General features: G+C 55.6%; 1 protein-coding gene across 1 annotated transcript in view; it reads left to right on the top strand.

Annotated features, from left to right (window-relative positions):
* The window catches only part of IGF2R (insulin like growth factor 2 receptor), a 94610-nt gene extending 75963 nt beyond the window's left edge, over nucleotides 1-18647 (top strand). The window contains exons 36-48 of the mRNA XM_032837241.1: nucleotides 564-713; nucleotides 3163-3324; nucleotides 4512-4719; nucleotides 5071-5217; nucleotides 6134-6368; nucleotides 7102-7238; nucleotides 9630-9744; nucleotides 10858-11004; nucleotides 11541-11728; nucleotides 13555-13741; nucleotides 15884-16036; nucleotides 17037-17106; nucleotides 17794-18647. Coding sequence (XP_032693132.1) covers nucleotides 564-713; nucleotides 3163-3324; nucleotides 4512-4719; nucleotides 5071-5217; nucleotides 6134-6368; nucleotides 7102-7238; nucleotides 9630-9744; nucleotides 10858-11004; nucleotides 11541-11728; nucleotides 13555-13741; nucleotides 15884-16036; nucleotides 17037-17106; nucleotides 17794-18210 — 2316 coding nt within the window. The 3' untranslated portion in view covers nucleotides 18211-18647. The remainder of the gene's footprint in view (nucleotides 1-563; nucleotides 714-3162; nucleotides 3325-4511; nucleotides 4720-5070; nucleotides 5218-6133; nucleotides 6369-7101; nucleotides 7239-9629; nucleotides 9745-10857; nucleotides 11005-11540; nucleotides 11729-13554; nucleotides 13742-15883; nucleotides 16037-17036; nucleotides 17107-17793) is intronic.
* Nucleotides 18648-23674: the final 5027 nt, after the last annotated feature.

A 23674-nucleotide genomic window follows, 5' to 3' on the forward strand; every position in this document is an offset into this window, starting at 1 on the left:
CCCCTGGCCATTCCTCTTTCCTTCATTCTTGGGTTTATTTGCTCAGAAATATTTACTGAGCAGCCAGAAGATGCTGTGCTGAACAGTAAAAGATCATTGGAAGCAAGCCTTTGCCCCTCCCACGGAGGTTCCGAGGGGCAGTGCCAAGGAAACTGAGGAATCCCGGGGCAGTGCTGGGCATGAGGAGGCGAGCCGGCGTGGGGGCAGATCCTTGGGCCCCTGTGGCGCACCATCGGGTAATAAGAGACCACGCAGCATTCTTGAGACACCTGGAGAGAGAAGATCCTACTGCCTGGTGTCTTCGAAAATTGACCATGGTTGAAAATAGAATCCTATTGCTAGAAACTGTGGGATTGAAACTGATGACTGCTGACGAACTGAACTTTCTGAGTAGTGGCTTTTATTGTCAAGACTTGTCAAGTCAGTTGCTGTTAACCTAGTTTCTTTAGATGCTGCTCATTTTCAAAACACATGAGGTACTTTGTTTGCAGTTCTGTGTTAGCCTGTGTTCGCCGTGCCAAGGAGCAATTTCCTGAAATTCTGTTTGCTTTTTCTTTGTTTAGGATATTGGCCGAGTCACGGGACCCCCAATACTCAACCCCATAGCTAATGAAGTTTACTTGAATTTTGAAAGTAGTACTCCTTGCTTGGCGGACAAGCATTTCAACTACACCTCACTGATCGCATTCCACTGTAGGAGAGGCGTGAGCATGGTAAGTGTGCGCTGCTCACAGTCTGGGGGCTGAGGCCTGGGTTAGCGAGCCACAGCTGCAGGCCCAGAAAGCTTTGGAATTAAGGATGCCCGTATTGAACACGGATGCAGTCGTGTGGTATGTCAGTGGGGTGCTGAGTAATTTAAAACCATTAATTTTTTAAAAAAGATTTTATGTGAGAGAGATTATGAGAGAGAGTCAGCGTGCACACAAGTTGGGGCAGGACAAGTGGGGAGGAGGAGAAGCAGGCACCCCGCTGAGCGGGGAGCCCATGAGGGGTTTGATCTCTGGACCCTGGGATCATGACTTGAAACAAAGGCAGACACTTAACCTACCCAGTCACCCGGGTGCCCCAGAACCATTAATTTAACAATGAGTGAGCCCACACTGAATTAATGGGGCAGACTTTGCATAGCGAGGCTCCCTGGGATTTGAAAACGTGAAACACTTGAGCATAGGAGTGGTACTCAGGGTCTGCCAACGTACAGAAGTGTCAGCTTTCTTTTTCCTTTTTAAAAACTATAGCATTAGTGATATACTCTTACTGGGAACTCAGACTTTTGGCAGATCTCGTCGATCAGGATATGACCCAAGATTTAGAATTTAGCCAACAAAAGAAGGCCTCTCGGGAATCAAATTAGCTCTAAAAAAACCTGCATGTGTTCCTTCTAAGGAGGTTATCGACTTCTGTTTTACATTCATTTAAAAATAACACAGTTTCCATCATGAGTACCGTTCTGTTACACAGAGTTTCTGCATACGTTTTCTCTTGCTTTCTCTCTGTGAACAGGAGATAAATGGTAGGTTGTGGTCCCCATGTCACAGGGACTCAGCCTCTGGGTGTCGCCGCTGACTCACACGGCCCCGCAGTGGCCGCTGGGACCCCACCTCCTCTGGTGGTGAGCTCTTTGCCCCGGGCAGCCCAGCTTCCCAGCGCGGAGTCGCTGCTTCTGAAATTCAGAACACGCGGAGAACTTAGTCCTCTGACATGAATGCATGGAGGCGGCTTAGGGTGTGCGTCCCACCTGTTAAGAATATTCCCGCATTCTGCTGCAGAAATGTGAATGTGCATGATTATAGGACTGTGTGTTTGTGTGAGGGTGTGTTAGAGAGAGAGAGGAGGGATAGGAATATGTAGCTCCAATTGCCTCTTGAAATCCTGAAGACGATGAGCTGTAAGGCTTATCTGGCCCTAGAAGCTCTGGTAGCAGATTTGGTTCTGGAATGTGTCCTGTGAATTCCCTAAGCAGACTTTCTGGTTTCTTGGCCTGTAGCAGGTTTGTCAGGCAAAGGGAGCTCTGGCTGTGACCGTGGTGGGAAGGGAGGGGGAGGAAGCAGACCATCACTGCCTGGGGCCTCCTCATCTGGTGGCTCACCCCACATCAGGGCCCTCGGACGTGTCCCTGTTCACAGACTGTCCGCTGGCTGTCAGGATAATCCTGAGTTATCGGGGTGCAGAGCTGTGATCAGTGAACCCCTTTTATCTCTGTCCGTGTGTCTGCGTGTGTTCCAGGCAGCTGTGAGCACACACCATAAGCCAGGGGCTTCCTCTGTAGAAGGGCTGCCCCGCTCGCAGGACTTCATTCTTCACACAGGATTCTTCCGAGGATCCCCTGTCCCGAGGGGCGCTGGCTGTCTCGCCCTCCCACATGGAGAATGCCTAACGACTGAGCTTGAATCCTCCTAACGCGCGTGGTTGGTGGGGCACGGGGCGGGCGCTGGTTCTCAGAATGAGCCGTGTTCACGGGCTGTCAGATACAAGGCATCTTACATGAAATTTGTGCTCAAGTTTGGAAAGATCTTAAAGAGATTTGTTCCCCTTTCGGTTTTATTTTGAGCGGGAGTATTTTTCCACTGAAGTTTATAGAAAAACCGATTCTCAACAGCAGCTAAAAATGAAATTCCTGACCAGCCGCCCCGTCTGTTTTTGTGGCTATTGCTGGGCGAGGGAGGGCACAAACACAAACACAGTGACGCAGACTCCATGGCCTGGGTGCAGTCTGGCCGCGTGGTGTGCCCTCTGTGGAGGTCCTTGGTTTGTAGCAGTGGGGGAGACACTGCCAGCGAGCAGGGCAGAGCGGTTGCCCCCCACTCTGCGGTGGCCGGGTCTCGCTGTCACATCCTGCTGGATCAGGACGGTTAAGGAGCCGGCCGTGTGGAGGACACGGAAACTCTGTCTCTAAGTGGAGGGCCCCTGGAGGTCGTGGGGGGACTCCAGCTGTGTGGGCAGGACACCTGGCTATGCCGGGAGGGCCGGCCTGGTTCCTTGCAGCGGGTGGTGACCACGGCCCCTCCTGGAGGGGGGCCGCTGCGGGTCACCCAGAGCACCTGGCTGTCTCCTGGCCACAGCCACAGCCCCGGAGGCAGGGGTCTCTTTCTGGTGCCAGCTGGGGGAGGAGAGCTGTGTGAGGACGCTGGACTTGACCCACGTGGGTTTTCTTTCAAACAGGGAGCTCCCATGCTGCTGAGGACCAGTGACTGTGACTTTGTGTTTGGGTGGGAGACCCCGCTGGTCTGTCCCGACGAAGTGAAGGTGGACGGCTGCTCCCTGACGGACGAGCAGCTACGTTACAGCTTTAACCTGTCCAGCCTCTCCAAAAGCACGTTCAAGGTAACCCTGCTCAGCTAGAGCTTGCTGGTCTCGGGACACGGCGGCCCGATTCTTTGTGTTGTAGGGGGTGGGCGCCTGTGACCACTGAAGCACAGTACATGGAGGGGCAGTGGGCTTCGCCTCGTCCCGGACACCCAGGATCAGCTTGTGATCAGCTTGTGATCTAGAATCTACAGATTCTACACTGTGCAGCAGATAAGGCCCAACTAGCGCTGGAGTCGTGTCCCACGGCTCAGAGGTTCGCTCCTTAGGGCTTTGTAAGGGTTAAATGATGCAGTGGAGGTCAGGAGGCTGCTTGGGGACGTGCATGTGACCGTGTACCTCATGGGGGCAGGGCCAGGTCTGATACACCCAGCAGAGGCTGTGAGTCACGAGTCACACCCTCTGTCTCCTGCCAACTTGGCTGGAAGATGCAGACGCAGCTCTTTGTTGAGCTCGGAGGGAACAGTGGATGGAGGGAGCTTGGACTTCCCCTCACCTGAGATGCAGCTGGGGGGGGGGGCTTATCTATCTGGCTTGTGTGTCATGGACTGTTTGTGGTATTGGTGAGGCCCTGGGCATTTTGAGTTACTGGTGTTGGAGGCTTCTTCGCCTTGGGGCCTGTGATCGAGATGTTACTGGGTTATGCACTTTGGACCATGCCCACCAGACGCCAGTACCTCCCGGGGTATGGTAGCTAGTGAGTAGTGAGCCCCGATGCTCGTGCCCTGGCTCCTGTGATGGAGAGCTCATGCAGGTGTGACAGGTGTACAGGTGTGAGCAGAGGGTGGGGCCAGCGCGGAAGGCACGCTGCGTGCTCACTTATGCTGTGTCTGCTCTCTGGTCATCAGCTTGGTCCTCAGCACCCCCGTGTTAACAGGTGGGGAGCCTGGGCTGAGGCCTAGCTGTCAAGCCCAGCCAGCAGTGTGTGCTGCGGCTGCTAGGGGCTGGGAGGACGAAGAAGGCTGGGCTTGTGGGCGGACGGAGGTGCAGATCCTTCCAGTGGCCAGAGGGAAATGCCCCGACGGTGGGTAAGGCAATGCCCTCTGGAGGAAGGTCAGGATTGGAGAGCAGGAAGGGCGTCCCGAGACACCCGTGCGCAGCCCCGAGGCGGCCCCTGCTTTTCTGCAGGGACGCACCTCCCTGCAGTGATGGCTCTCCTCCATGGCGAGACCCACTGACACCTGCGTGTGCTGTTGTCTGTCCAGGTGACTCGAGACTCACGCACCTACAGCATCGGGGTGTGCACTGCGGCGGCAGGCCTGGATGAAGGAGGCTGTAAGGATGGAGGTGTCTGCCTGCTTTCCGGAAGCAAGGGGGCATCTTTTGGACGGCTGGCATCCATGAGGCTGGATTACAGGCACCAGGATGAAGCTGTCATCTTAAGTTATGCCAATGGAGATAATTGTCCTCCAGGTAAATCTTGGGAACAAGATGCGTTTTATGTTCCCAGTGAGTGTGGTGTTAGACCCAGCCACAGGAGGAAACAGAGGCATGGAGATGTGGGTGCCGTGAATGCGGACGCCGGGCTTGGACCCCACAGCGTTCCGTCCACGCAGCCCTGAGTGTGGGTTCGGGCCTCGACACGTCCTGGCCTGTGAGCTGCTAGTCACATTGTGACACGGGCCGGTGTCTTGATGTTGGCTTAGGGTGGTGGCTTCCGGATGGGATCCTTTTGAGCCTTCCTAGGTGACGTGCCCAGCAGGGAAAGCACGGCTGGGGTTGTACTGGTAATCAGGGTTACATAGATGTTCTTCTTTCTTCCAGAAACTGAGGAAGGTGACCCCTGTGTGTTCCCCTTCATATTCAATGGAAAGAGCTACGAGGAGTGTGTTTTGGAGGGCAGGGCGAGGCTTTGGTGCTCCACCACTGCTAACTACGACAGAGACCACGAGTGGGGCTTCTGCAGACACTGTACGTAGAGGGGCACGCGTATGGGCTTAGGCTGCCGCTTGGCCGGCGTCCTCCGCACGCTGGCTTCGCGCTCAGACCTCCATGGATGTCTGGGTTAATTCTGCCGCATGTAGTTTTTCCATGTCAGGCTTGTTTTCCGTAGAGAAAGGACATCTCGGTTGGCTTGATGGGATGTGTTAACATGACCGCGTACATAGACTGAAGTAGGGCAGGGCTGAGAGGCCGAGGCCAGGGGGCCACCAGGGCCCGTCCTGTAACTCAGGCGGTGTATGTCCTCACGGCGCGGCGCCACCGAGTCCCAGTCGTTGGGCTGCGGGGCGGCACGGGCATCGGCAGGACTGGTGGCAGGCTCGTTGGCCGGCTCCCTCCTGTGTGGTGGGCACGGGCCAGGGTTTCGGGCTGAGCCGGGCTGCGTGCCGCTCGGAGACACTTGGAGACCAGGGCTGTGAGCCAGTCCTGCTCACGTGTGGCACAAATGGATGTTTGTGCTCAAGGAACGTGATGAGGAAATACACAAAAAACTATTTAATTCTTGTGAACAATCAGGGAGCAAGAGGAGTTAAAGAAATTCTAAGTGTTAAACGTCCCGGGGCTATTGTAGTTCTGCTTTGAGGCTGCTGATGGCAGTGCTTTGGGTCTGTTGGACGGCGCTCGGCGTTTTAGGTAACTACAGGGACCTTACTGTGGCTCTGGTTCCCGTCCTCGTTCACGTGTGACCCGATGGTGAATACCCGTCCACGAGGGACTGAGCCATTGCCGTGGGGCCATTCAGAAACCCAGGAGGAGACAGACACAGGGCCCTGAGGGGCCTTGGTCTGTTTTGGGTCAGGGGTTGTGAATGAGACGGCCGAGCTCGGGTGGGTTTGCTGGCGGGGGACCGGGCTGCGACCTGACTTTTCCCTGCGCTGCTCCCCAGCAAACAGCCACCGGATGTCCGCGATCATCTTCAAGTGCGACGAGGACGCGGATGTCGGCAGGCCACAGGTCTTCAGTGAAGTTCGTGGCTGTGAGGTGACATTTGAGTGGAAAACAAAAGTTGTCTGTCCTCCAAAGAAGATGGAGTGCAAATTCATGCAGAAGCACAAAACCTACGACTTGCGGCTGCTGTCCTCGCTCACCGGCTCTTGGTTCTTTGTCCACGAAGGAGTCTCGTGAGTACCTGCCACCACAGCCTGACCGTGGCGGGCTCTTGGTGGCCCGCTTCCACGTCCCTGCAGAGCTGGGGTGCCACGTAAACCTGGTGCTCGCGGTGGCTTGAGAGCCCCGGTCCAGTGCCGGCCGGGCCTGGTGCCCAGAGCTGGGTGTGAAGGCGGAGGTGGACGGAGAGGGGCCTTTGGAACCAGAAGCTGGTGGTCCATGTGTGACAGAGTGCATCTTGAGGAGCGTTGTGCTCATGAGGGGCTCCTGTCTGCTGCTGGGTGTTGTGGGGGGGACGTTGACTTTTTCAGTTCTCGGGCATGGACCACATAGGCTGTGCGGGTCTGAGGCTCGTGGGGCTGTGGCAGCCACTCCGTGACTCCGCCAGGGGCGCTCCGATCAGGAGTCCTCAGAGTGGGGCGGGGGCGTGGACTTGGAGGACTTTGGTCCTAAGGTCAGCAGCTCGCTCGGACTGGAGCACTGCGGGTCCCAGCTCAAGCCTTTCTAAACCACACCGCCTCCGGGTTCACCCCACCCGCCTGGGTGACACGCTGCCTTCTTCAGTAACCAACTACTCCGGGACCTTCCTTGGAAAGTCTGTTTGGGTGCTGCTGCGTTTGGAGGGGGCGTGGAATGCTTGGTTATCAGAGCAGTTCCTGTTTGTGAAAGTGATGGCCAGAGCCGCACCCCCGTGCGTAGGGCGGACTGACCTTGCAGCCCCTCCCCCATCTCTGTGTTGTTCCACAGGTACTACATAAACCTCTGTCAGAAAATATATAAAGGGCCTCTCGACTGCTCGGACAGAGCCAGCATTTGCAAAAAGAGTGCATCTGGTGTCGTCCAGGTCTTGGGGCTCGTTCACACCCAGAAGCTGGACGTCTTAGGTAAGGCCCTGGGTCCTTGAGGTGTGTGACTATAGGTGTTGCTTCGGAGTTGGGAAGCTGAGCGCATCCTCCTGTGGCCAGGAGGGTCAGCACTGGCTCGAGTTTAAACTGCCACATACCATTCCCAACGACTGTTTCTCAAGCATTTTGTTAATTCCTGAACGTTAGAGTAAGTACACTCTGTATTCCTAGAGATGGCAGGTCCTAGCAGGTGTGTGCGGAGGGGTCACCTGTCCGGGAAACTACCCCGAGAGGGTCACAGTGGCTAAGGTTCCTCTGGCTCCTTGCTCTAACTCGGGCTCGAGCGCCGGAGTCTGCATACACATGCTCCAGCGTTGAGTCGGAAAGGCTGAACAGTTATGCAAGGACTTGGTAAACATAATTCAGAGGTATATTTTTGTAGCGTCTTAACAATTTAGAAAATACCGAAGCTCTTTTTAACGTGTTAGTAAAAAACTTATTTTGCAGTTGGTTGTTGCGTGAAAGGTTCTTTCATTATTTATTTGAGAGAGAGTGAGTGAGCACACACGTGAGAGTGAGTGTGGTGGGGATGGGGAGAGGGAGAAGGAGAGAGAAAATCTTTAACAGGCTTCATGCCCAGTGCAGCGCCCAACACAGGGCTTGATCTCACGCCCCTGAGATCATGACCTGAACTGAAATTTAGAGTCAGACAACCGGACCGAGTCACCGAGACACCCCTGTCTTTCATTATTTAAAAGGCAGATCTTTCTTAGGAACATCTGGGGTGTGTTCGGGGGACCAGTAAAGAAAAACACTTTTACCTTGTTGGAGGAGAATAGGGTCCCGCATTGTTGTGACTGGAGTCTGCTCGAGCTGTTGGAGGGGAGACGGAATTCCGAGGGAGGCACCGTCCCCGTGGTGGAGCAGCTCGTCGGTCCCGTTGCCCGGAGTGGCCCTCCCAGCGCGCCGCTCACTGCTGTTGCCCACACGGCTCAGGATGAGGGTCGAGGGTAGCCTTCCGCTGCTCTCCTGGTTGTGTATGGACACTGGATCAGCCCTTCCCCGACTTCCCATAGCCAGCTGGAAGAGGTTTGCAGAGTGAAGGCCTCAAGGAAGGTTTGGCCTGCAGGGATCACCTAGTCCCCAGCACACCAGGGGCCTTACTCCTTGGCCCTCACAGGATGGCTGTGCAAGGCCAGAGCCCAGGGGCCAGATGCCCGGGAAGGGCTGCAGCCATGTGGGTTGGAGAGAGGGACTCTTTGTTCCAGGAAGTCACCCTTATCTGCAGCTCTGCTTTCTGCCTAGCAGTCCTCACAGCACTGTGGGGGTGGGCTCGGGGTTAGAGTCCATGCCCCAGGTTGGGCAATGAGCTGGTTCGGAAGGTCGAGCTGATGGCCGGGGAGTGTAGGGTATCCACGGTAAGAGCTGTGTTGCTTTGGTTCCTGTGCTCCAGCAGTTTAAGGATTTCTCTTTAAAGCAGTAGAACTTCTTTCAAAATTTTGCACAGGAGCCTGATATTTAATTCATCCAGTACAGCTTTGAATTTGGGCAAGGCTAAGGGCCTGCGCCTTTGGCTGAGCAGTGCCCTGTGTCTTCACCTGTGTCCCAGGAAGAGTAAGTGGGAAGCCGGTGCCAAGGCCTGTGTTTCCCCTACCACCCGTGTCTCAGAGGTGTGAGAGTCAGGGCTGCGGGGTGTGCGCTGCTTCCGAGGCCCCCGCCCTGTGCCCCTGAGCCAGACTGGGCTCAGGCACCCCGGACGGCTCCGGGAAGCCCCCCCCACAGTAGCTGGAAGCAGCAGCACCATTGACCTGGCAGCCGCGCAGGGTCTTGTGTGAGCCCATGCGCCTTGTGGACCCCGCATGTCAGGGCTCTGCGTTCTCTCGTCTGTGGTGTTTTCAGGAGTGGGAGAGTTGGACGCGGAGCCGGGCCGCCCGAGAACACCAGAGCTGTTCTGTTTCTGGTTTTTCTCTTTGTCGTCGGGAGGTCTAGTCCCTGGCCTGTGACTCTCAGGGTTCCCCGGGGCGGGGGTGTGTTGGAACAGCATGCGCAACGACCCTAGAATCCTATAGAACTGGAGCAACTGTGACCGCTGCCACCGAGCGAGGCTCTTTAGGTGCCCACGGTGCTGGGCCCTTGGGGCCGTGTTCCTCTCAGGCAGGCGAGGAGATGTGCTCAGCAGCCCAGAGTCAGGCTGCGAGCGCGTGGGAGGGGACGGGCTGTGAACCCAGGTCTTCCAGCCCTACCGGGTGTGGTGCAGACCCAGAGTGGTCACCCAGCTTGGCCGTGCTCCGAACCCAGGAGTGTAGACCTAGAAGTTGTGAGAGAGCCAAACGTTTGTTTTGTTTTGGCCTTTAACACAGATGCTGATTTCTGACACTGAAGCTTTTTATAACCAGAAATAACATCACTTCTATCCCTTGTATGTTTCAGATGACAAAGTCGTTGTAACTTACTCGAAAGGTTATCAGTGTGGGGAGAATAAGACGGCATCTGCCGTCATAGAGCTGACCTGTGCGAAGACCGTGGGCAGACCGTCGTTCAGGAGGTGAGAGGGTCGGGCCTGCAGGGGGAGCTGAGGAGAGTGTGGCCTGAGAGCTCACCCCATCTCTGCCCCTGGTTTTCACTTGCGGGCGTGCGGGCATGCGGGTGTGCAGTCGTGTGCACAGGGAGAGGGTGTTTGTGCAGCCACTGAAATTTGGGGCCTGGGGAGGGGGCTGGGGCTGTTAATTGTCCTGTGGGGTATGGGGCTACTCCGCACAGGGAGGGATTTTCTGGAAAAGGGGTGGGGACACAGGGTCACTTGACCAAAGCGACTTGTGAAGTGATGTTTCACTGGCCTCTGCCTTCAGTATTGTTGTGGAACCAAAGGAGCAGCGGTTGGTGCTGCCCAGGCCGGCTGTTCAAGCGGCCTGAGACCCCCACGCAGGTGGGGCTGGTACCTGGGTGCTCTTGGATCACCCTAGAGTTTTCCAGGCAACTGTGCGTCTAGTGCTAGGAGCAGTTTGGCCAACAGAGGGAGCATACGAGCTGCTGTTTCCCGACGATTCTTTCAGAAGCTGGGCTGGAATTTCCGGGGAGACCCAGGAATTGTCCTAGGATTTCAATCAATGTAGGAGTCAGAAAAGCTTGTAAAATAAACTTCAAAACTTTGGGAGCAAGTTTTAACAATTTTCAGATGTTGCACTGTTTCTTTCTTTCTTTTTTTTTTTTTTTAAATATTTATTTATCTGAGAGAGAATGGGATGGGGCAGGGAGAAGCAGGCTCCCCGCTGAGCAGAGAGCCTGACAGGGGGCTCGATCCCGGGACCCCAACTGAGCGAAGGCTGATGCTTAGCCAACCGAGCCACCCAGGCACGATGCCACGCTGTTTCTTAATAAAACAAAACCGTTAAACGGTTGCCTACTTTTTCACATTGCCGATGTGCTGGGTCATCATCTTCCCAATTACGCTGTTGAGAAAAGTCGGTAGTAGCCATTCCAACCCAGAGCTGCCGGTGCCTACTATGGGGATGGGGAGGGTGGGGGACTTCCATGGGGACCCGGGGCTCAGGACCACTTGGAGCCCTAGAAGCCGGTCTTGCAGGCGCGAGCAGCTGTGTGTGGCGGCGGCTGCCCGAAGCGTGGCTGGGCGTGACCGCCGCCCTCGCTCGCTCCACAGGTTCGACATCGACAGCTGCACTTACTACTTCAGCTGGGACTCTCGGGCCGCCTGCGCCGTGAAGCCCCAGGAGGTGCAGATGGTGAACGGCACCATCACCAACCCTGTAAACGGCAAGAGCTTCAGCCTTGGAGATATTTATTTTAAGTAAGTGGAACATTTTCCTTTTGCGTGCTGGAGTGTGTTCAGAATTAAACCAGCAATTTAGATCTTTGCCCCTTGGCGGGGGGAGCTGCAGGGTAGATAGGCGGTGTGTGTCGGTTACTGTTTCTGGGTAGCTGTCGTATTTTGCTTCAGCCAAGGGAAAGCATTACTCACCTATTAACTTTTAACACCAAAGATGGTGCATTCTAGCAAGAATAAAAATGAAGTCGCTCCTCCTCCTCCCCTTCTGATAATCCCAGGGGTTGGCCGCCTGACCTCAGCGGCAGGCCACAGCTGCTGGTCGTGCCCGGGGCGGGCTGTGGTGGGCACCGTGCGGGATGCTGCTCAGAGCGCAGGCTGGGAGGCAGGAAGAAGATGGCGTGGAAGTTGGCGCCCTCGGGTGTCTTCACAGGCTCCTAGGCCGGCCGAGCTAGGGAAGGGCCGTGGCCTGCAGCCCTGCACTTGGGCCTGGCTGTTTGGGTCTATCAGAAGTAGGTTTCCAGAGGGACTGGAGTCACTGCCATCCTTTTTGTCTTCAGGCTGTTCAGTGCCTCTGGGGACATGAGAACAAATGGGGACAAGTACGTGTATGAAATCCAGCTTTCCTCCATCACAAGCTCCAGAAATCCTGCGTGCTCGGGTGCCAACATATGCCAGGTTAAACCAAACGACCAACACTTCAGTAGGAAAGTTGGAACTTCTGACAAAACCAAATACTACGTTCAAGGTAATTGCTTTCCATCAGTGTTCCATGTTCATCTTCTTCAAAGGAGGGACTTTAAGAATTTCATGAAGAAACTCCCTTTGGTTGAAATCCCCAGTTTGAAAGCAGAAGCCTGGTCTGAGTCTGTGTCCTGCTATGCAGTCATCAGAACTATTCAAAAGTACATGTAAGATGAGCTTTTCACTGTAGGGAAGAGTCACCCCAGTTCACAGATAAGCGCCTGCAAACCAAAAACTTGGTCTCAAGCCAAGGTTGTGAGGTGGGGTGAAGGCAGAAGGTAAAGTGTGTGTGTCCAAGAATTGCCTTCAGTTTGCCTTTGTCGCGTTGCTTCTTTACTTCGCAACTTTAGATGTGACTACGGAAGAGTGAGACACGTTACGTTTGTCAAAAGGTTGAAGAGAAAGGGGAGACACTCTTTACAAAGTTAAATGTGTTTAAAAACCCAGCTGGCTCTGTTGTAAAAAGAGCTCCTAAGGGATTCCCCGAGAGGAGAAGCAGCTGCTCCCCGAGTGGTAGGAGCCCAGACGTCCGTGTGTCCACGCACAGACGCTGAGTGCCACTGTCCCTGCACGTGGCCTTGCCCTGAAGTCCCAGCAGACAGACCCGCTAGGTCAGCCTGATGCGCTGTCTTGATTTCACATCATGGAGTAAACTCCCATGGTTCTCTGTTCCTTTCCAGTAATTCCGAGTTTGATTAACTCGGGTCATGTCTGCACGTGCATTTATTTATTCGTCATTCCTAAAACCCCTTTCAGACCTTGGCACTTTCAGTGTTCACCAACGCTAGAAAGTCAGTTTAGTTTTAAGACCACCTTTTGCATTTCATGAAGAAATGCAGTTTAAATCTCTTCCCGAGTCTCCTATCATTCCAGAGGGCCAGAGTAGGAAGCCCGGAGCCCCATCTCGCTGTGATTTGGAGCTGCCATCGGCTGCCCGTCAGCGTGGGGATGTGCGCCCACATGCTGGCCTGATGGGGCGGTCCGTTCAGGTCATGCCTCAGCTGGTTATGAGCACGAACTCGTGGGGCCTTCCCGAGCCCGGCCCGCAGAGCCTGGGGCTCCGGGCTCCTTTCCGTTCACGGACGTGGCTGCCTCACACAGTAAACGCCCTGGCCCTGTACCAGTGGCGGACTGTGCACGTCGAGCCACCAGCAGACTTCGGAGAGGGCAGCGTCCGCCCATGGCTCGCTCCCTTCCGACACCAGCTGTGGGTTTCGGAGTGCTTCCCTCACTGCCTTGAGGTTTGATCGTCTGCAGGACTCAAGACTCATTTGACCTGTTACAGTCACGGTTAAGGATGGAAACTGGCCACGGGAAGAGGCATCTAGGGTAGCGTCCGGAAGGGAGCTGGATGCTTCTATTGTCCTCCCTCTGTGGCGAGAGGATGGGTTCTGTTCCCAGCGCTGGTGTGTGACAGTGTGCATGGACTCTCTCCAACCAGGGCCTCTCACCGGTCCCCCAGTGTCCCAGGCTCCGTGTGGAGGCTTGTTCGGTGGGTTGGCTGGCGGGTCGCCCCCTGGGTCCATCTCCATTTCCAGAAGTGCTGATACCTCGTGGCCAGCCCCTGTTCTGAATCCCGCTGTTAGCCGAGGACAGAGCCTGACCTCTTCTGGAGCAAGGTTCAAGTCTTTCCTGCTCCCTGACGAGAGTCAGGGGCTCCGTAATGTGTGTCAGGAGGCCTGTGAGAAAGCACACATGTGGGACTCTTGAAGAAGGACCTTTATCTCGGATTTTAAGTCCATGCAAACTTTTTACAGACCATGGAAAGGTGAAGTCGGGCCTTTATTGAAATATTGATGGTAACATGGCCTGTGTCTTCCTTTTTGACAGATGGTGATCTAGATGTGGTGTTTGCCTCGTCCTCTAAGTGTGGAAAGGATAAGACGAAGTCTGTGTCTTCCACCATCTTCTTCCACTGTGACCCTTCGGTGAAGGATGGGATCCCTGAGTTCAGCCACGAGACCGCCGACTGCCAGTACCTTTTCTCCTGGTACACCTCTGCTGTGTGTCCTCTCGGGTGAGTACACTGTCCTGGCATGGGCGGGAGCCTCCTCGGTCACTTTGCCCTTGGGACGTGCATGTCCTAGCTGTACCCCAGCCGGCTCACTCAGAATGCAGCTCGAGCGTCTGTTGGTGTGAGTTCTCTGCCCCCAGTGCTGTCCTGTGGGAATATTCTGGCACGTCTGAGAACCAGAGAGGCAGACCCACGTAGCCAGGACCCCGCTTCAGTGGCTCTCCAGGTCTTGTTCTTTCTGGTCCCCCCACACCCTCAGGGCCACCGTCTGCCCCTCCCAGTGCGTCGGCATCTGCCCACAAGCACACACGAGGCTGCAGCCCCCTCGTTCTTTCCGGCCTGCCCCGGCCGACAGTTCTCCTCACTGGCTTGTGGGAGGCGGCCGCTGTGGCTCCTCTGTGTTCCTGGCACGTTTTTCCGTGTGCTCTAGTGCAGATTGTCATGGGGTAAGTGTTCCTTCAGCTTGAACAAAGTATTGTCTATGTTTGAAGGAATGAGAACTTGTTCCACAGATTTTGAAAATCGGCCGTATGCCGGGTTCTCGTGGGAGTGTGCGTTTGGGTGCTGAGGACTCCCAGTGGGGGAAGGGCGGTCAGGGCTTCTGTGCGGCTTCGGGGAACCCCCCTCTTCTCGGCCCCACGGACTTTGTTCCTCTGCCCGGTCCACGGCCACGTTTAGAGGTCCTCACATAGACACGTTACACGGTGCTTTCCTCTTGGATTTGTTTTCTCCCAGTTTCATCCGTGTCAGCTTCTCCCAGGAGCCTGCTGTTCTCTGCGCTGAGACTAAGATTGGGAAGAAAAGTTCTTGTCTTGTAGTTGTTTGCTTTGTGTCCTGGAGGAGGGTTTCTCTGCAGCCGGAGCTAGGGACAGCGGGGGGAGTTCCAGATCCCCGCTGTCCGACCTCCAGTCAGCTTTCGCTTTTGAAAAGAGTCCGCTTTGTCCTGCGTTTTCCAGGAACGTGGATGTAAGGCCAGTGTTAGCCAATTTCTAAATGCCGGTGTCGTGTAAACAACATGGGGCCGTTAAGACCCAGTAACGAGAAATTAATTGAAAATAGAGACACACTGGGACACTAAAGCAAACTTTGGAATAATTCCTGGCTCCCAGGCGCGCCCAGAAGTAGAAACGAGGGCACACTTGGAAGTGAGTGAGGCCAAGCGCCTCTCCCACCAGAGCACCAGTGCAGCCGCGGGGCTGTCCCCGCCCAAGCAGATGGTGAAGGGGAATGCGGGGCTCCTCCTCCTCGTGGATGGGAAACAGCTGACTTGGCTCCGGCTGAACCCTGATCCGCGTGGTTATCCGTACACAGTCGGGCCATCGGCTGCCCTCTGACCCAGCTCGAACCAAGTGGTTTTCTGAGTCTATAGCATCTGTAGCCACCAGTTCACTGCATGTGTGGCCTGTCGCGGTGCCCTGTTTCCTCCTGAGCAGCCCAGAGGGTCCCGTCACGTTCCTCTCTGCCTTCTCGAGGGGGAGGGCGGGGGCAAGAATTGCCACCAGGGGTTCTCTCGCCACCATGAGTGCCCGCGGGACCAGGAGTGTCGAGTCCGTCCACAGACGTTTGGTTCTCTGAACAGAAAGGGAGGTCCGTCCTGGTGCTTCTGGTTTTCTCTCAGTTAATTTTTACTACTTCCTTGGTTAGGGTCCTGGACCAGTCTTAGCTGGTGGAGTAGCAGGTGTGTTCGTCCCTAGTCCTGTCTCCCGGGACGAGCAGCCTGGATAGATGGTGCCATGCCCCACGCTGTCCTGGGGGGGACCCTCAACCCCCGCGGTGCAGACACTGCATCCCCAGACGAGATGCAGGGAGGGAGAGGCCTTCGGGCAGCAGGCGGCCACTCTTTGTCCCCAGAGAGGAGGGCTGCGGGTCCTGGGAGACCACTGGGGCCCCTCGTCCCTCTCGTCCACCTCGCAGGTGCCTCTGTGCCCTGACAGTTGTCTGGTGGGATGAGCCAGGACTCCGGCTGCGGTCCTCTGTCACCGCTGTGCGCCGAGCGCCAGGCAGCGCCGTCCACCCGTGTGCTGGACTCCTGTCTAACCTCACTGTCCAGGGACTCTGTCACTGCCAATGTCTGCATCCTGGCTTGGGGACTGCGAGGGTTGTCGCTGGGGTGGCATGCCCCCAAGTGATGTGGCTTCCTTTCAGGGTGGGCCTCGATGGTGACGGTACGGGCGAGGACATGCCGGAGCACAAGGGGCTGTCGGAGCGAAGCCAGGCTGTCGGGGCGGTCCTCAGCCTGCTGCTGGTGGCGCTCACGGGCTGCCTGCTGACGCTGCTGCTTTACAAGAAGGAAAGGAGGTGAGGAGAGGGCGGCGGTGCAGGGTGAGGGGCTGTCCTGGGATCTGGGCCTGTGTGTGTGTGTTGACACTGTGGATGCAGTCTCTGAAGTTTTATTTCGTAAATGGCTACGTTCCCGTGACAAGGCACTCGGTGTGACTGGCGCCGTGGAGCCTGACGCCATGGAGCCCGTCTCAGGCGTATGAGTCGGGCTCTGGTGCTCCCATCACGGAGCAGGTGCTCGGGGTGCGCAGCCTGGCCCACTGGTTTCTAGGACGTCGGTGTCTGGTTGTGTCCAGAGATAGACAGAAGATGAACACCTTTTATGAGGACACTGTGTCCTGTCAGCTGAGCCCGCTGCACTGTCTTCCTCCTCCTCCTCCTCCCCTCCCCTTGCCAAAGTGAGCATTTGTGAGATGCGTGCCATGTGTGATGCCATCCTCTTGGCTCACCTTTCCTGGGTAAAAGGGCTCATCCCCATGTGTGGCTGTCCACCCGGGAGATTGCCATGTCATGTACGGGTGAAGCCCAGAGCCCAAGAGCCCTGTAGTGTGACCATCCCCTGCGAGTGAGGGCTGGCATCCGGAGTCCTGAGTGCAGCCATCCCACCCCGGAGAGGCTGGCAGGGGAACAAAGAATCAGGGCAGAGGGCTGGGTGTGAGCTGGTCTTGGGTTAGTTGTTTGGCACACATAATCTCAGTGCAGCCTGGGGTGGCGGGAACATGTGGCCTTTTCATGGTCAACACGGGTCAGCGGAAGAGCACAAGTATTAGGCAACTTGCCCTTGCTAGACCACTAGGAGGTAGAGCAGGGTTCAGATCTACTTCTGTCCAATTCCAGAGTGTTCTTTTCACTGAACTGGGTTATGGCCCCACTGCTGCGGGCTAAGTGGGCCTGTGCCGGGGAGGGCTGCGTCGCCGGGCTGCCGGCTTCTCTGTTGGGCGCGCGAGGAGCCGGGGCCGGGGCAGCGGGGCTCTGGCCCTGCGGCCTCCGCCCTGCAGCGGCTGTGCTTGCCCTGCAGGGAGCTGGTGGCAAGCAGGCTGACCCGCTGCTGCCGGAGGAGCGCCAGCGTGTCCTACAAGTACTCGAAGGTAACGTCCCGCCTTCCCCGCCCCCGTGCGCAGCTGGCCGGCGGCGCTGACCTCAGTCCATGATAAGGAAAATGCCTTCATCGTCGGTTGTCCTACGAGAGGGAAAACATCATCCATTGTTTTTAACCCAAACCCCCTATTTGTCGTTTTTTCCTTCAAGTTTTTCTCATTGTGGTTACAGCTTCAGTTGCTTCTGCTTTGTTGGTTATTTTAAAAAAAAATAAAAAAAGAGTGAAAATTTTTGTGCCATCTGCCATTTGGATGGATGCTTTCAGATAACTTTCCCCAAAACGGGCATTATTTGGCTAAAGGCTCGAGGCTCGTGATACTCCTGCCAAACCTCTTCCTAGAAGGCTGATCTCAGACACGGTCATGTCCCTCCTGTGGCTTCTCCTCCGGCTTGGCCCCGCCCGTCCATCCCTCTCCGATCCCTGCCGACACCTGGCTTGGGTAGAGGCCGCTTCCCTGCCCTTGGCGACACTGTCTGCCTCAGTGGGGTCTCAGCGGGAGCTGACGGTCGCCAGCCCTCCCTTCCTCTCCTCGTGGGGAGCCTGGGAATGTGGGGGCTGCAGTGGGCAGAGGAGGGGGTCCCCGACTCCGGGTTAGGTCGTGGTAGGGAGGGCCACAGAGGAACAGAACGCAGCGGGGCCTCAGCTGGGCTCCAGGGTCCTGCTTTGTCTCTGGCAGGTGAACAAGGAGGAGGAGGCGGATGAGAATGAAACGGAGTGGTTGATGGAGGAGATCCAGGTGCCGACCCCGAGGCCCGGGAAGGAAGGACAGGAAAACGGCCACATTACCACGAAGTCTGTGAAGGCCGAAGCCCTTACCTCCCTGCATGGGGACGAGCAGGACAGTGAGGATGAGGTTCTGACCATCCCAGAGGTGAAGGTGCACTCGGGCAGAGGGACTGGGGCTGCGGGTGTGCCGCACGGGAGAGTCCCGCAGAGGAGTGGGCTTCGGGAGAGCGCTGAGGGTGCTGGGGTGCTGGCGAGAGGGGACCGGGCCTGCAGAGGGAAGCCCAGGCCCGCGCCGCCCAAGACCGTGAACTCCGGCAGCCTGGCGTCCTTCCATGATGACAGTGACGAGGACCTCTTACACATCTAGTCTCCTGGGCCTCCAGGAGACATGGGTCCGGCGTCACCAGGCACTTCGAACCAAATAAGACTTCAGCTCGATGATGCTTCTATCATTTTTGCCTTTAACAAAAACTGTTTCAAAAGGGAAGAGTTTTTGTGATGGGGGAGAGAGTGAGGAGGTCAGGTTTACAGTCCTTGGAACAAGGCTCTGCTCCTGTCACTGGGGGCAGAGCTGGGGCCCTGGGTTTTGTTCCCAGCCCTCACATAAAAGCGTGGCAGCCGTGCACGTCATATTATGTGCCCGGGCCACACGCGTCTTGGAACCGAGGGCTGTGTATTTGAGAAAAACCCTTGCTGCTTTAGGCCCTGTAGGGTTTTGACCATTATATTTTAGCATTTAATTCTCTCCTCCTATTTATTGACTTTGACAATTACTCAGGTTTGCGAAAAAGGAAAAAAAAAAAAGAAAAAAAAAAAAAGAAAAAAAAAACCAAAAGATAAAAAACCCAGCCCAACAGTCTTTTTCCTGCCGGCTGGGGTCCCTTCGTGGTTCATCCGCTGTCCGGAGGAGGAGCTGTCGGTGTGCTAGGAAGGTTCTGTAGGAGATTTTGAGCTGGTCAGTAATGTAGCCTCTAAGTTAGAATGCTCCATCCTGTCCTTCCTTTTTGCTTCCTGATTCTGAGGGGAACGCACACGTGCGGGCACACCCACGCGCGGGGCTCCCCGAGTGCCTAGGCTTGGCAGGGTTCTCCTGTTGTCTGCCTTTAGTCAGTAACGGCGGCAGCTTTTTGCATGACATCCTCAATCCTAGGTGCACAGGGCACATGTATCAGTATTTCTTTCGCCAGCTGGTGAATTCAAACAACCCACCCAAAGATTGATTATTTTTGTGTGTGTGTGAGGATGGAGTTGAGATGTCAGAGAAAATAACTTTTTTCCAGATTTGGGATGTAGGTCTCACCTCTTCAGGTTCTCATGATACCACCTTTACTGTGCTTATTTTTTTAAGAAAAAAAAAAAAAGTGTTTATCAACCATTCGACCTATAAGAAGCCTTAATTTGCACAGTGCGTGACTTCATGGAAATTGCATGAAAGCCGATGGGCCAGCATCTTGCCCTAGCATTGCACTTGGGATTCCTGCTCTGGGGGTGCTGGGTTGGCCTCTCAGTGCTGCAGGACGGGAGGGCAGGAGCACTGTCCTTCCCTGGCTGTTGGCACCTTTCTTGAAGTGTTTAATGAATGACTTTTCTCGAATTATAGAATTGTATATAGACTCAGTGGTATTCATGTACTGAAAAGCAAGCTACCCTCGGTTTGTACTCGGTTTGGCTGGCTAATTTGATTTCAACATGAGTGTATTTTTAAAAATTGATTTCTTTCCTCATTTTTTTTCAATCAAATTTACTGTAATATAAAGTATTCAACAATTTCAATAAAAGATAAATTATTAGTCGGGTGTTACTGCTTTTTCCCCCTCGATGGCGAAATGTTGCCGAGCCTGCTGCCAGGTCTGCCCTTGTGTTCTGTGAAGTTCCCAAAGAGGTCTGGGTTTGGGTTTTGGTGGCGCGGTGCTCGCTGTCTTAAGAGCTCGACCATCGCTGCCCTGGCCTCCACAGACCTCACCGTCCTCACTAGCTGTTGCTACAGGTAGTTTTAGGAAAATGGGCCCTGACAGCAGATGTTTTCAGAGAAGTGGTTTTTTTGGTAAGAGCACAACCCTCATGCTTCATTTCCTTGAGCCAACTTTCTGATGCCCTTTTGTTGGAGACTGTCCAAGAGCAGTGGAGAGGTAGAGTTGTGGGGAGGTAAGCACAGTGTAGGCAAGTGCGTGTCGAGGAAATCCATGGTACGGTGGAAATCTGCTCTCACTAGAACACTTAAACCATTCGAAACTAGTTCTAAGCCAACCGCTGAAATTGCACAGTGCACACGAGGGCCCTTTAGAAGGGCTGACTTCTGTCCGGGCATTTAAAACATCTTGTGGAATAATGCAGTCCTTCGTGTCAGTGCACTGATGGGCCTGGAGGACTTAACTAAGTCTCTTTTGGGGGCTCAGGTCATGAGGGAATGCTGAGCGTGTTGGGGGCAGGTGGTGTGGACGAGGTGAGGTTTAAAGAAACCCCCTTTACCAGCTTCTGAAGAACACCCATGACTTAGGTGCGCTCACACGACTTGCTTCTCCAGGTGGACTTCATTGACTTGGGGTTAGCCTTCCCCTCCAACTAGCCTTGCTGTGTGGCCGGGGAGCATGGGGTGAGCGAGGGATGCTGGCAGAGAGCCACACATTGGGTGCTGTGGGCGTGGGGCTGGCCGCCCGGCCGGACTATCCGTGCACCTGTCCAGGCTCTGGTGGGGACGGCGGTCCAGGCAGGTGGGGAGGTGAGGCTGGAGGGGGCCGGGACTCGAGGTGTCTCCTGAAAGTCCCAGTGAGCTGTGTGCACCTGCGCCGAAGACCTGTGAGAGTGTGGAAGGGCAGGGTTGTAGCAGAAAGGACGGGATGTACGCTAATACCCGGTGGGCCGTGTGAGCCGCCCTGTGGCCCTGCACACCCTGGAGAGCCTCTCAGCTTGGAAGGAACGAAATAAAGACTTTTCTTAAAGATGGAGGGAAACGGGGCGCCTGGGGGGCTCAGTCCATTAAGCATCTGCCTTTGGCTGAGGTCGTGATCCCAGAGTCGTGGGATCAGGCCCCCCCCCCAGGCTCCCTGTTCAGTGGGGAGCCTGCTTCTCCCTCTCCCTCTGCCTCAGCTCCCCCTGCTTGTGCCGTCTCTCTCTCTGTGTCCAATAAATACAAAAAATCAAGAAGATGGAGTGAAAGAACAAAGCAAAGCTTGTGACTTGTTTCTCCTGTTCTTCACCTCTCAGTCTCTGTTGTGTGCCGACCAGTTTGCAAACCAAATGCAGTGAAGAATTACTTCAGTGTTAAGTTTTGATGCTGCGTTAGAGGGAAACCAAGCTGAGCACATGGTGCCGTTCGGCGTCAGCCCGGACGGGCAAAACCGGGGGCCCCCGTCTGCGCTCCCCACCGCGGGGCTGACCCGCTGGCTGCTCTCAGCACCATCCTGGAGGAAACGGTTTGGGGAGCTGGCCGTGTGGGGTGCGTAGCTGGACACTGGGGGGTGCGGTGCCCCAGAAAGCCCTGGTGGGAGGCAAGGGCCACGTCCCAGCAAACCTTGGGACCTTTGGCTGCAGACTTTTTTCTCTTTAATTTTGAGATAATCAGGACATACCGAAAGTTTGAACAAATAGGACAAGGAACATCTTTCCTTCTCAGTTGCTTTTTCAAGTTTATTCCAGCCCTGAGAGTTCCTCTGTCTTCTTTGTACTTCCATGGCCTTGACACGGGAGGTTGCCTTCCTCACCCTGCTTGGGGTCTGACACCCTGACAGGCCTCTGTCCCCATGGGCCGCCCCTCCCCGCCCGGCCCCTGGAGGATCCCTGTTGTGCTCTGCCCCGCCTGGTGGCCTTAGCACTCTTGTTCAGGAAGCATGGGACAGAGACCTCAGGTGGGACAAAATCATACTTCAACGAGGAAGTTTTGTCATCATAGAGTGGTGTTTCCCAAAGTGTGCCCCGGAAAACCCTTGTTCCATATGATTTTAGTCCGTGTTCTACAAAACCTGGAAAGGGACCGTGTCCGAGTCAGTTTGGAGGGTCCTAATTAGAGATCCTTTCTTGCCACGAGACCTCTAGAGTCTTTAAAAGGAGGGCTGGCTGAAATTACAATAAAGGATGTGGCCAGTGGATCTCCAAGAAAGGGTATGGTATGCAGGGCTTTCTGAGTGTTTGTCAGTGTCCCCTGGGGGATCCTGGTGGCCTGAGCCAGACCTCCGAGAAATGCTGTCACTGTGGACCACAGTTCTGTCGTTTTCGGGGGGGTCACAGGGAACGGGCTGGGGGGTGCCGTCTGATAGACACGGAGGGCCCAAGAGCTGTGCCCTGTCTCGGAACCTGCTCTCCCTGAGGAAGCCCCTGCCGTTTGTGCCCCCGCAACGCCTCTCCCCCATTCGGGCCCAGTTCTCAAGCCGCTGACCGTGGCACTGACGTTGATGGGGGCTCTGTGGATACTGGCAGGCCCTTCTCTTCTCCACACATTCGAGCAGCGAGTTGATGTTGTTAGGGGTTGAATCGTGTCCCCCCAAGTTCATGTGTGGAATGCTAAGCCTTCACACCTCAGGATGTGACCTTAGATGGTCTTTGCAGAAGTCCTCAAGTTAAAGAGGTCAGTGGACCCTGATCCACTAGGACTGGGGGAAAAAAGGGAAAATTTGGAGAGAGACAGATGTACACAGAAAGAGGATGTGAAGACACAGGGAGGAAACGGCCTTCCACAAGCCGGGGACAGAGGCCTGGAACACACCCTCCCCTCACTGCCCTGGGAAGGAAGCAATCCTACCTTGGTTCTGGAGTTTCGACCTTCAGGACTGGGACATAATTAATACCTTCCCGCCTGGCCTGACTGCTTCATTACATAATCCAGGATCCGAGGCCCTGTCGTGCTCCTAGAGGGGCCAGACAGCCATCAGGCCCAGAAGGACCCGTGGCTGCGTCCAGGGCCCAGGCTGCGCTCCACCCCCACTCCCCGGGACCTGCAATGGACTCTGTGCCCGATGGAGAATGAATGAATGAATGTACGGGTGGTTTTGCGGGCTCCCTTGTGGGGATAGGGTGGGTGGGTCACTGAGAGCCAAACGGGTTCTCGTGGGCCAGGCTTGGACTCAGGTACCTTGAAGACATGGGTGCAGGCTTCTGGGACTGGGCTGCCGGCACCCAGTTGGGAACAGAGCTGAGAACTGAGTTCAGCAGATGGTCTTGGCTCCTAACCCCACTCACCTGTGCTGACCAGTCCGTGCTTCTGGGACCCCAGCCGGCTGGTCACACACGTGAACACTGGCTCTGGAGGCAGGAGAGTAAGAAGGAATATGCCAGGTGGCTCCCATTTGATATGTGTGTGGGACAGATGGAGACAAGACAATGGTCATGGGCACGCCAGGCACACACACGCCACTGGGTCAGGATGGTCCCAGTGCCTGGAGGGGGACACTGGGGGACACTGAGAGACAGGAGGCTCCTCCATCTGGCCGTCTGGCTGAGCCCTGGGGCGCAGCATCCTGCCTACGGCCTCCTGCATCAGTGGGTTTGGCGTGGGGAAAGCAGAGTCATCAGAGGGGCCCTGACATCGGGGAGGAGCCTGCGGTCACTGAGGAAGCCAATGCCTTTGATGACGCAGTCGAGCCTCCCCGTGTCTCCCATGCTGGTTCCTCATTTCTGGTGGTTTCCAGACTCCTCAGTGCACTTGAACTGTCCCTTAAGGCCATTAAAAGAAAGGTGCTGTCTGGGAGAAGGTGCTGTGGGTGGAAAGCTGTGAGGAGAGGACATGGTGGTCCCTTCCTGGCAGCACAGAGAGGGACCCTCAAACCCAGGGCTGGAGCCTGGGTCAGCTATGGGGCCGAGGGGAGCATGGAGGAGGCCTGCCCGTGGGGTGGGGGGCA

The sequence above is a fragment of the Lontra canadensis genome, unplaced genomic scaffold, assembly GCF_010015895.1.
Source record: "Lontra canadensis isolate GAN:19392208 unplaced genomic scaffold, GSC_riverotter_1.0 scaffold97, whole genome shotgun sequence".
NCBI lineage: Eukaryota > Metazoa > Chordata > Mammalia > Carnivora > Mustelidae > Lontra > Lontra canadensis.